Source organism: Lynx canadensis, chromosome B3 (assembly GCF_007474595.2).
Source record: "Lynx canadensis isolate LIC74 chromosome B3, mLynCan4.pri.v2, whole genome shotgun sequence".
In the NCBI taxonomy this organism is placed as follows: Eukaryota; Metazoa; Chordata; class Mammalia; order Carnivora; family Felidae; genus Lynx; species Lynx canadensis.
The window spans coordinates 143616133-143628812 of record NC_044308.2 but is presented as its reverse complement, the minus strand read 5'-3'; the positions used below and the strand labels follow the sequence as shown (position 1 = coordinate 143628812).

Genomic DNA, 12680 nt, shown 5'->3' with positions numbered 1-12680 from the left:
AACCTATCAACACTTATTTTAATACCGGAAAACACACTTCGGGAAATCCTGATCAAAGCCTAAGAATTTGAGCCTTCACTCACAACTTAACAGTTTCCTGATAACATTTAGCACTGGTGACTTTCCAAGTCCAACCCCATTTCAGAGCACTGACTCTTGTCAAAGACCCCTTTGAAAATCCAATGTCCTTTTTCTCCAGAAAAATGAACACATACCAAAAAACTTTGCATGTGATTTCTAAGTTTACAAATCCCCATAAATTCTACCTATGAACCCCCATTGAAAAATTCTCCAAAAGGGGATTTAGTTTTTCTTCACCCTGAAGTTATGAAGAAAATAAAAACTTTGGGGTCGCCTGGGTGGCTCAGTCGGGTGAGTGTCCGACTTCAGCTCAGGTCATGACCTCACAGTTCGGTTCATGACTTTCCGCCCTGTGTCAGGCTTTCTGCCGCCAGCACAGAGCCCGCTTCGGATCCTTTGTCCCCGTCTCTCTCTGCCTCTCTCCAGCTTGTGCTCTCCCTTGCTCTCTCAAAAACAAATAAACATTAAAAAAAATTTTTTTTTAAAAAGGAAAGAAAAAATTTGAAACTGCCAGAGACTTATGGCAATGTCTGATACAAAATTATTTTTGCTGATATTATTTGAGCAGAGGCAACAGAAAAGCTGAAAAAGCAAACTTTGAATATACACTTAATATTACTAGTAACTATAGGACCCCAACGCTCCCCAATAAAATCCAAAGTAGCTCAGTGTATTCATCCCAATACAACTTTAAACTCATAAAACAAAGAGGCAATTCACAAGTTCATCTAGTTAAGTTGAAGTCTTACAGTATAAAGCCTGTTTCCAATGACATATTTTTGCCCTTTGTAACCCCTCCAATTAGAAATGTACGGATCTGTAAATTCCCAGCTGGGGGAGTTATACACCACGTTATAATTTCCTTTCCACTCTGAGCCTTTCCTCCTAGTTACTCCAGTATTAGCCTGTACAGCATTTTGGATAAAGTAAATTATGAAGCCACTGGTTAAGAATTTTAAGCCCTGGGGCTCCTGGGTGACTCAGTCTGTTAAGCGTCCGACTCTTGATTTCAACTCAGGTCATGATCTCACAGTTTGTAAGATTGAGCCCCACATCGGGACTGACAGCTCTGTGCTGACCGGAGCCTGCTTGGGATTCTCTCTCACCATCTCTCTCTCTCTCTCTCTCTCTCTCTCTCTCTCTCTCTCTCTCTCTCAGTCTGCCTCTCCCCTGCTCACACTCTCTCTCAAAATAAATAAACATTAAGAAGAAAAAAAAATATTTAAGTCCTTATGACAGGCCACAGTAAAGAAATGCACACTGTCCGGGGCGCCTGAGTGGCTCAGTCAGTTGAGCATCCGACTTCAGCTCAGGTCCTAATCTCACGGTTCTGCGAGTTCAGGCCCCACACTGGGCTGGCTGGTGTCATTGCAGAGCCCGATTTGGCTCCTCTGTCCCCCTCTCTCTGCCCCTCCCCCGCTTGTGTGCTCTCAAAAATAAACATTTAAAAACAACAAAGAACAAAAAAACAACTTTGCTTTAAAGAAGAAAGGTGAAAAATGAAAGTGTTCTAAAACTTACGTTTTGCTTCTGATAGATTCTGATTAGGTGACCAGACCAGCATGCCAAGATTGTCTCGTTCTTGACTGCGTCTCGCTAGTTTGGCTTGGTAGAAATAAAAAAGAAAATTATTATAATTTAACAGACATAACAAGCGATGACTAACGGCACCATTCTGATCTTTTAATCCTCGGAACATCGTGACATCGCCCACCCTTTACTGAGACCTGCCCCAAGGAAACCTGCACCCTTACCGTCACAGGGTGAGGGGGGCTCTGAGTCTGCCCAAACACGTCTACTTTTAAGTCTTTTACTGATTTAACAAACAGGTTTACTACTCTCACTTGCTCGGTGAGGAAACTCAACAGGTCGTTTGGTAGAAGGAGGCGGAGACAGGACTGCATGGCTACAGTGCCCAGTGGTTAAACTGCTACACACTAGGATGCCCGGCCGTCAGACACGGGACACCCAGGATATCCGTATTCTTCCCGTGTGCTTTGAATACCCTTATCCTTCTCTGCCACAGTAACTTTTTAGGGACTTGACAACAGGAATCCAAAGATTCTTTTAACTACTTTATTAAAAAATAAGCATTAAAAATACTTAATCTGAAAGCAAACTAAAGTGCATTCAAATTCCTAAAACTCTATGATACAAAATAGAAGACCAAAGGTTTACAAGCGCCAGGTGCTGAGCTGACATGTATAAATGGATTAACCACAAACAACAGTCATACACTACAACAGAGACATTTAAAATGTTATCTTCAAAAAAAGTAGAATAAAATAAAATGTTATCTTCCAAAGGTACAGAGGACTCAAGACACAAGAGGCTTACTAATCTCACTAACCCTTGCACTGGGTAGGCCCAAACTTATTCATTCTAACGGTATTATTCTTACCTTTTTGTTTGTTTGCTTAAATAAATTCCTCTAAGGATATGAAAGTTATGGACTCTGCTCTCTAGAAAAAAATCCCAATGAAATAGAAACACACACAAATATAAACACACTTTTAGAAAATTCATAAAGCCTGGTTTAAGAATTCTTGTCTTTATGACACTGCCAGGTATCTAATCTTTTACTTAATTTTATCTGTCAATGTGTTCTAGGTTTTATAAAGAAAGAATTCCTATACTTTCAGTAAAACCTATGGGGCAGTTACTTGAAAGAAAAATGACAGGGTGGTGGGAGGGAAAGAACCAGAGTGGACACTGGAAATCAGGCAAAGTGGGAACAGCGTGTGAAGGATACAGAGACAGGAAAAGGAGAAAAGAGATGCTCCCGTTGGCCCCTGAGGACACCTTTTTATATGTATATAGCTCAGTGTTACTGCTACACATAATCTAAAAATGAAATACAATCAACAAAGATGAGGACCCCACATGGAATACAGTCTTGCTGTATTTTATTTTTTTTATTTTTATTTTTTTAATTTTTTTTAACGTTTATTTATTTTTGAGACAGAGCGAGACAGAGCATGAACGGGGGAGGGTCAGAGAGAGAGGGAGACACAGAATCGGAAACAGGCTCCAGGCTCTGAGCCATCAGCACAGAGCCTGACGCGGGGCTTGAACTCACGAACCGTGAGATCGTGACCTGAGCCGAAGTCGGACGCTTAACCGACTGAGCCACCCAGGCGCCCCAATCTTGCTGTATTTTAAATAAAAATCAGAAGTCAAAACAGAAATAAAAAGAATCCGCATTGGAAAAGCAGAATTAAAATGGTTTTATTCACAGATGATCATTTGTGTAGACAATCTACAGAATCTACAAAAAGTTACTCAAAAAATGAGTTTTAGCGAAGTTGTAGGAAATGAGATCGATAGTTTAAAAAAAAGGTAAAAATCAAAATAGTTAATAAAAATCAAAATTAAAGAATATCTCTTTCAGGGGTACTTGGGTGGCTCAATCAGTTAAGTGTCTGGCTCTTGACTTCAGCTCAGGTCACGATCTCACGGTTTGTGAGTTTGAGCCACATCAGGCTCTGTGCTGACAGCTCAGGGCCTGGAGCCTGCTTCGGATTCTGTGTCTCCCTCCCTCTCTGCCCCTTCCCCACTTGTGCTATCCTTCTCTCTCTCTCAAAATATAAACAAACATTAAAAAAAAAAAAAAAAAAAAGGAACAAACTGGAAAATCCACCTGAATCAAACTAATTATAAAGATTCAGTAATTAAGACGGTGTGTGGTCCTGGCACACAGGGAAATAAATTAACAAAACAGGAGTCCAAAAACAGAACCACACATATAGGACCAACTAATTTTCCTTCCACAAACGTGCAAAGGCAAAATTCAATGGAGAAAAAGAATCTGTTGAACAAACGATGCTGGAACAAGTGGATATTCATATTAAAAACAAAACAAAACAGAACAGGGGCGCCTGGGTGGCTCAGTTGGTCAAGCATCCATCCGACTCCTGATTTTAGCTCAGGTCATGATCTCACAGTTGGTGGGATCTTTGTCGGGCTCTGCATTGACAGCGCAGAGCCCGCTTGGGGTTCTTTCCCTCTCTCTCTCTCTTCTCCTCCCCTTTTCTTTCTCTCTCTCTCTCAAAATAAACATTTAAAAAAAATCAAATGGATCCATACCTTACATATACAAATATACAAAAATTAACTGAAAACTGATGACAGAACTAAACGTGAAGCCAGAAGTTATAAAACTACTAGAAGAAAACATGCAAAAATCTTTTGAACTTAGGTTGAAAAAGTTCTTAGATACAACGCCAAAAGCACAATCCATAAAGGAAAAGATTCATAAATTGGACTTTATCCAAAGTAAGAACTTCTACTCGTCAAATGACCCGTTTAAGGAAAAAAAAGCCAAGCCAAAGACTGAGAAAATAATTACAAATCACATATCTGATAAGGCCTTGTATCCAGAATCTATAAAGAACCCTCAGAACTCAACACAAAGAAATAATCATATTGTTAAAAAATGGGCAAAATAATACAGAGAAAGACAAATACCATATGTTTTCACTCTTATGTGGATCCTGAGAAACTTAACAGGAACCCATGGGGGAGGGGAAGGGGAAAAAAAAAAAAAAGAGAGGTTAGAGTGGGAGAGAGCCAAAGCATACAAATGAGAACAAACTGAGGGCTGATGGGGGGTGGGAGGGAGGGAAGGGTGGGTGATGGGTACTGAAGAGGGCATCTTTTGGATGAGCACTGGGCATTGTATGGAAACCAATTTGACAATAAATTTCATATATTTAAAAAAAAAATGGGCAAAAGATTTGAATAAACATGCCTCCAAAGAAAGTATAAGGATAGCAAATAAGCACATGGAATGTAAAGCTATTAAAAATCAATAGTCATTAGAGAAAGGCAAATTATTTTTTTTTCAAAATTTTATTTAAATTTGTTAATTAACATACAGGGCAATATTGGTTTCAGGAGTAGAATTCGGTGATTCATCACTTACATACAACCCCCAGTGCTCATAACAGGTACCCTCCTTAATACCCATCACCCATCTAACTAACCCATCCCCCACCCACGTCCCTCCATCAATCCTCAGTTTGTTCTCTAAGAGTCTCTTATGGTTTATTTAGCTCTCTCTTTTTTCTTTTCCCCTTCTCATATGTTCATCTGTTTTGTTTCTTAAATTCCAGGTGAGTGAAATCATATGGTTATTTCTCTGATTTATTTTGCTTATTAGCATAGTACAGTCTAGCTCCACCCACATCATTGCAAATGGCAAGACTTCATTATTTTTGATGGCTGAGCAATATTCCATTACACACACACACACAACCTTCTTTATCCATTCATCAGTGGATGGACATCTGGGCTTTTTCCATAGTTTGGCTATTGTTGGTAACGAAGAAAGGCTAATTAAAATGATTCAAGATACCAAAACATACCTATAAAAAGTAGAAAATTAAAAAGACTAATAATACAAAGGTTTGGCAATAATGTGGAGAAACTAGAACTTTCATGTACTGTTGGTCAGAATGTAAAATGGTGCCATCACTTTGTGGGGGAGGGGATCTGGTAATTTCATAACTAAAATTGTGGTATAGCCACTCAATGGAATAATTTTTCTCAGCAGTTTTTCTTTTAAAAAAAAAAAGAACTATTTAAATATACATAAATGAATCTCAATTATGCTGAGTGAAAGAGTTAAAGGAAGGGCTAGAAAGAATTCTGTAGTGCTGGACAGGTTTGATGTGTAATAGTACAAGCTCATAGTTTTCAATGTCCCCTGAGAGAGCATTGATGCAATGACAGTCCAGCAATAATGAGGACATGAGCACACCTAGCTCCCAGATCTCGATTCTAAACACCATTCTCCAATAAAAGAAACCAGGTCTCCTTGGAGAAATGGTTGATTCCAGGACTATGACAGGAAATCTCCAAGAGGACCATGAAATATCTTGTTATGCCAGGAGGTAAAAAAGTGTTCAAAGAATGATGGGATCTGCCTCCTCCCTGGCCAAATCTAAAAACAATGTAAGCAAAAATAAATAAATGACAGCAATAAAATAACAACCTGTGAGTCCATATTAATAGAAAACAAAAGGACAGATTAAAAAGGGAAGTCAAATGAGGCCAGAACAACCAGGTCAAAGTTGGAAGATTCACACCACTCACTATTAAGTCTTAATGTATAAAGGAATAGTAAAGAAGACAGTGTGGTATTGGCAAAACACAGGTACACAGATCAATGAATAGAAGGCAGACCAGAAATAGACTCATATAAATATGGTCAACTGATTTGTAACAGAGGTGCAAAAAAGCAATTCGATGGAGAAAGGATTCAATTTAATACCCTTTCAACAAAGAGGATTTTTCACAACTGGATCTCCATATGCAAAAAAAAAAAAGTGAATCTGGGGATGCCTGGGTGGCTCAGTTGGTTGGTTAAGTGTCCAACTTTTGGCTGAGGTCATGATCTCATGGTTCCTGAGATGGAGCCCCGCATAGAGCTCTGTGCTGACAGCGCAGAGCCTGCTTAGGATTCTCTCTTGCCCTCTCTCTGCACCTCCCCTGCTTGTACTGTCTCTATCTCTCTCAAAATAAACAAACATTAGAGGAAAAAAAAAAAAGTGAACCTCAACCTATTCCTCACACCTTAGAAGAATTTTATTCAAAATGGATCTCGTATATAAAAGTAAAACCTAACATGATAAATTTTTTAGGAAAAAAAATGAGAAAATCTTCATGAACTTGGTTCAGGAAAAGAGGTCTTAGATATGACACCAGAAGTGCAATCTATAAAAGTTTAAAAAATGGTAAATTGAGCTTAATCAAAACCTTGAAACTTCTGCTCTACAAAAGAAACTGTAAGAGACACTGTAGACTGTGAGAAAACATTTACAAATCATATATCTGACAAAGAACTTGTATCCAAAATGTATAAAGAACTTCAAAAATGCAGTGAGAAAATAACCCACTTTCTAAACAATGGGCAAAAAATCTGAACAACTACTTCACCAGTGGAAAATATACAGATGGTATGTAAGCACGTGAAAAAATGCTCGAGATCATCAGCCATTAGGAAAATGCAAATTAAAGCCACAATGAGAAATTAACACATACTCTATTAGAATATCTAAAATAAAAGAAATGGACAATACCAAGCACTGACTAGAATGGAATATCTGAAACTCTCATACAGTGCTAGTGTAAATGCAAAATAAAATGACAAAGCCAGTCAGGAAAAGTTTTGCAGTTCTTATAAAGATGCAATGATATTTAAAACATTACTGACCCAACAATCAATCACATTCTTAGGTACATACCCTACAGAATTGACGTATGTTCACAACAAAACTTGTATACAGTATTTACAGCAGCTTTATTCACAACTGGTAAAAAGTAGCAAGGTGGGGGAGGGGACCCAAATGTCCTTCAAAAAGTAAATGGATAAACTGTGGAGCATCCACACGTGGAATACTGAACAGCAATAAAAAATACACTACTGATATACGGCCTTATCTCCAATTCATCATATTCAGTGAAAGAATCAGGTCTCCAAAGGTTACATATAATATGATTCCATTTATATAACATTCTGGAAAGGCAAAACTATGGAAAAAGATCATCGTTCCAGGGGTTAGAAGTACGAGGAAGGCTAAGAACTGTCCAAGGTAATTTTCTCAAGAGATTAAACTGTTTTGTATCCCAACTATGGTGGTGGTGATGTGAAACTATGCTCGTCTTAACACTCACAAATATGTACACCAAAAACTAATCCATTTTGCTGAGTGTAAACTAAAGAAATAAATATGATGAAAACAAAGCAATGTCATTAATTTCTGGATAGATACTGATGTCTGCTAACGGTGCTAACTCTGAAGCTGCTCTCTTTGTTTAAAATTGATTGCCAAGTTTTATAAACCTTACAAAATAAACCCAGACTTGGACATGTGGGTGGCTCAATCAGTTAAGGCTCTGACTCTTGATTCTGGCTCAGGTCATGATCTCAGGGTTGTGGGCTTGAGTCCTGTGTTGGGCTCCACAATGGGCATGGAGCCTGCTTAAGATATATATGCATATATTCATTCACTCACTCATTCATTCATTCATTCTCTCTCTCTCCCCCACCCCACCCCCAACCTCCACTCACACACTCTCTCTAAAAAAGAAAAAATAATAAGCCCAGACCTGACTGAAAGTAGAAGGTAACTGAAATTACAAATGCCCGTGAAGGGGAAGAAAAAAGAGAATTCACACTAGTAGTGAAAATGTCCATTTGTACAACCCCTTTAGAGAGAAAACTGGCAGTGTGTGATAAAATAGAAGTGTGGATACCCTGCAACACAGCAATCCATATCTAGGTATAATATATATAGTAACAATGTTTTTCAAAACTGCAGGTCAGACCTATTGAAGTTAACCTATTGGGTCCTAATCAGAATTTGTTTTCAAAGAATTAAGAATAGAAAGCATCAGCATGTTGCTTCATTATGTCCATAAACTTTGGTGAAGATTTCTTACACATACACACACATACCCCTACTGGTTTGGTTCTCTGGAGAACTCTGATATGGACTGTCACCACAGGCTTGATTATGGTTCTGAAATATAGGAAAATTTTAAAGGTCTATCAACAGGAATTGGCTAAGTCATAGTTAGATGCAGTCAAAGGAACTAAATACAGAATATAAAATTCATCAGATATACAGATACCAATAATTTTGATTATAAAAAGTGATTATAAAAAGTTACATATATAATACCACAATGTAAATATTAAAAATATAAACACGACGCTACATGTTATGAGGGGTATATACATTTAAAGTATAAAATCTGCATGATAAAAATATTTAAAAATCAGGTATCGGCCACTCTAAGAGTGTGATCTTGCTTTGACTAGTTATATGTAATGCTTCATTGCTTTCCGTAAATCTGGGTGGTCGGGAGGCAAATATTTTCTGAGTTTTTATGTCGAAAATTGTGCAACATTTTGTGAAATGGCTTTTTAAAAAGTCTTCACTGTGTGATATGATGTTACCTAACACAGTGCTGATGTTCCAACTGGAAATCATCTTGTCCCGCACTAAGGGGAAAATACTCTTGGCATATTTTCTGTTCTGCCCCGAAACTGAATTAGTTCTCATTCCCTAAGGCTTACTGCATTTGTTAACTGCTTGAGACCAGAGCATCAATTTACATTTATATTTTACATTCTCCCAGGAGTACTAGGGTTCCAATTCCTGCTCATCTTCTCTAACACTTGTTATTATTGGACTTTCTGATTCTAGCCAGGGAGTATGAAGTAGGGTCTCACTGTAGTTTTGATCTGCATTTCTCTGATGACTAATGATATGGAGTATGCTTGATATGCTTATTGGTCACGTGTGTATAATCCTTGGAGAAATATCCATCCAAGTCTTTCACCCATTTGTAAAATGGATTATTTGTCTAGAATGATGGGAATATAAAACTGCATGGTACAGCCACTTTGAGAGACAGTCTAGCAGTGCTTCTAAGGGTTAAATACAGTTAGCATATAACCTAGCAATTCCATTCCTAGGTATACAACCCAGAGAAATGAAAACATATACCCACATGAAAACTCATATAATGGGGCGCCTGGGTGGCTCAGTCGGTTGAGCATCCGACTTCAGCTCAGGTCACGATCTCACACTCCGTGAGTTCGAGCCCCGCGTCGGGCTCTGTGCTGACAGCTCAGCCTGGAGCCCACTTCAGATTCTGTGTCTCCCCCTCTCTCTGTCCCTCCCCTGTTCATGCTCTGTCTCTCTCTGTCTCAAACAAAACAAAACAAAACTAAACTAAACTAAACTCATATACCAATGTTCACAGCACCATTGTTCACAACAGCCAAAAGGTGATAATGATCCAAATGTCCATCGACCAATGAATGGGCACATATTTGACTCTTGAAAAACAAGGGGGGTTAGGGGTGCTAATCTCCCATGCAAAAATTTGGGTATAACTTTTGACTCCCTCCAAACCTAACTACTTGTAGCCCCCTATTGACTGGAAGTCTTACTGATAATCTAAACAGTCAACACATAGTTTGCATGTTGTGTGTAATACACACACACACACACACACACACACTATATTCTGACAATAATGTAAGCTAGAGAAAGAAATTATCAATAAGAAAATCCTAAGGAGAAATATTTACAGTACTGTAAAAAAAAAAAAAATCCTCATATAAGTGGGTGTGTGCAGTTCAAACCCATGCTGTTCAAGGGTCAACTGCATAGTATATCTATATGATGGAATATTATGCTGCCATAAAAAAGAATGTAGTACTAATCCATGCTCAGTATGGAGAAAACCTGAAAACATTATGCTAGGTGAGAGCAGCTAGTCACAAAAACCCCACATACCGTATAATCCCACTCATAGGAAATGTCCCAAATAGGCAACTCTACAGATCAATGACTGCCAGAAGGTGTACGACACTTGGGAGAAATGGGGAATGACGGGGTTTCTTTGTGGGATGAGAATGGTCTAAAATGGACTGCAGTGATGTTGCACAATTCTGTGAAAATACTGAAAACCACTGAATTGTATATATTTTTTTTAATTTTTTTTAAATTTTTTTTAACGTTTTATTTATTTTTGAGACAGAGAGAGACAGAGCATGAACGGGGGAGGGGCAGAGAGAGAGGGAGACACAGAATCGGAAGCAGGCTCCAGGCTCTGAGCCACCAGCCCAGAGCCCGATGCGGGGCTCGAACTCACGGACCGCGAGATCGTGACCTGAGCTGAAGTCGGACGCTTAACCGACTGTGCCACCCAGGCGCCCCTATATTTTAAACAAGTGAACTGTATGTACATTTTTTTGTGAATTAGATCTCAATAAAGCTACTATAAAAAAACAAGTGAGAATTCTTGTTTAGTTGCTTTTAGCATATGTATTTCTTTGCCAATAAATGAATTAAAAAGTAAAAATACAAACTGTAGGTACAACAAACCACCTTGCAAATTTAAAGAGTGGCTAACTCAAGGGAAGAGGTGAGGCACTGGACTGGGAGGAAAATGGGATTTGTGTTTGGCTCCATGTATTTCCTTTACTGTTTGGATTTTTTATCATAAAAATGCATCCCAGTACTGCGTCTGCAATCACGTTTTCTTTTAAAGAAAAACATGAAGGAAATTCATGTAAATTCTGTGAAGAATCATTTCATAATGACAATTTTAGCTCTTATGTTTCTCTTTTCCTAAAAATGGGAAAACCTGCACAGATTAGTTACAAAAACTAAACTAAATGTATCTTCAGAATTCAAGAACTCTGGACTCAACAGGGACATCCGTTACAATGGAAATAAAGTAAAGAAAGCAGTATCACACTCAGTTTCAGTTAAAAAATAAGTGGGCAATAAAGAAACAACGTTAAAAACCTGTAACTAGGAGCGCCTGGGTGGCTCAGTCAGTTAAGTGTCCAACTCTTGATTCTGGCTCAGGTCATGATCTCACTGTCCTGAGATCGAGCCCCACATCAGCCTCCACACTGAGCATGAAGCCCGCTTGGGTTTCTCTCTCACTCTGCCCCTTCCTGCTTGCACATGTGCTCTCTCGCTCTCTCTCTCTCTCTCTCTCTCTCTCTCTCTAACAAAACAAAACAAAACAGAACAAAACAAAACAAAAAACAGAACAGAACAGAACAAAACAAAACAAAACCCCTATAACTATAAACCAAGATTATCCCCTTTTTACACTCCTTGGCCTAGCAGAAGTGGGAGGAAAGCGAACTTTCCTGGAGGATTAAGCTCTCAGATTGCCACAATAAGATCAACCAAGATGATCTCACATTCAAAGATGACAAATACTCAAAAAAAAAAAAAAAAGTACTATCAGTGAGAGTTTGTAGATACTGTAATTAACAAATACAGAATTATAAATACATGTGAAATGTTTAAGGAAACAGAAGTTGGAATGAGTAAGCAACAAAACACCATCAAAAGGGGCACCTGGGTGGCTCAGCTGGTTAAGCGTCTGATACTTGCTTTTGGCTCAGGTCACGACCTCAAGTTTTCATGAGTTCGAGCCCCCACATCGGGCTCTGCGCCGGCAGCGGGGAGCCTACGTGGAATCCTCTCTGCCCTTCTCTCTCTGCCCCTCCCCCACTCATGCTGTCTCTGTCTCTCTCAAAATAAATGAGTAAACTTAAAAAATAAAAAAGCATTAAAAAATTACAAGATTTTAAAAAGAACCAGCTAGTACTTTAAAAAAAGAAAAATCATCCAAACAAAAAACTCAATGAATTAATAAAGTAGCAGGGAAGATGAAGTTGAAGAGCTATAAAATCTAAAATATTATTCATAATACAACACAGAGATAAAAACATAAGTATGAAAGACAGGTTAAGAGTTGTGGAGGATGGAAAAAGATTAGCCTATGTCTAATCAAGGTCCCCAAAAAAGGAACAGATATCAGGGGGTAATATTTGAAGCAATAAAACCTAATAATGTTATAGATATGATGAAAGACACGAATCCACAGACATAGGAAGCATGTCTACCGAGCAGGATGAATAAGAAGAAAACCAGACCTGAGTCCCATTATGGTAAAATTAAAGTATTCCAGAGACAAAAAGGGAAATTTTAAAAATTTTCTGAAACAATTTCTCATAAAATTGGGCTTTAAACTACCTTATTAGCTAGCAA

At 38.4% G+C, this 12680-nt stretch overlaps 1 protein-coding gene across 1 annotated transcript in view; it reads right to left on the bottom strand.

Annotated features, from left to right (window-relative positions):
* RCOR1 (REST corepressor 1) overlaps positions 1-12680 on the bottom strand; it is a 123800-nt gene that overhangs the window by 46846 nt on the left and 64274 nt on the right. The window contains exon 3 of the mRNA XM_030320041.1: positions 1603-1686. Within this exon, the coding sequence (XP_030175901.1) occupies positions 1603-1686 (84 nt within the window). The remainder of the gene's footprint in view (positions 1-1602; positions 1687-12680) is intronic.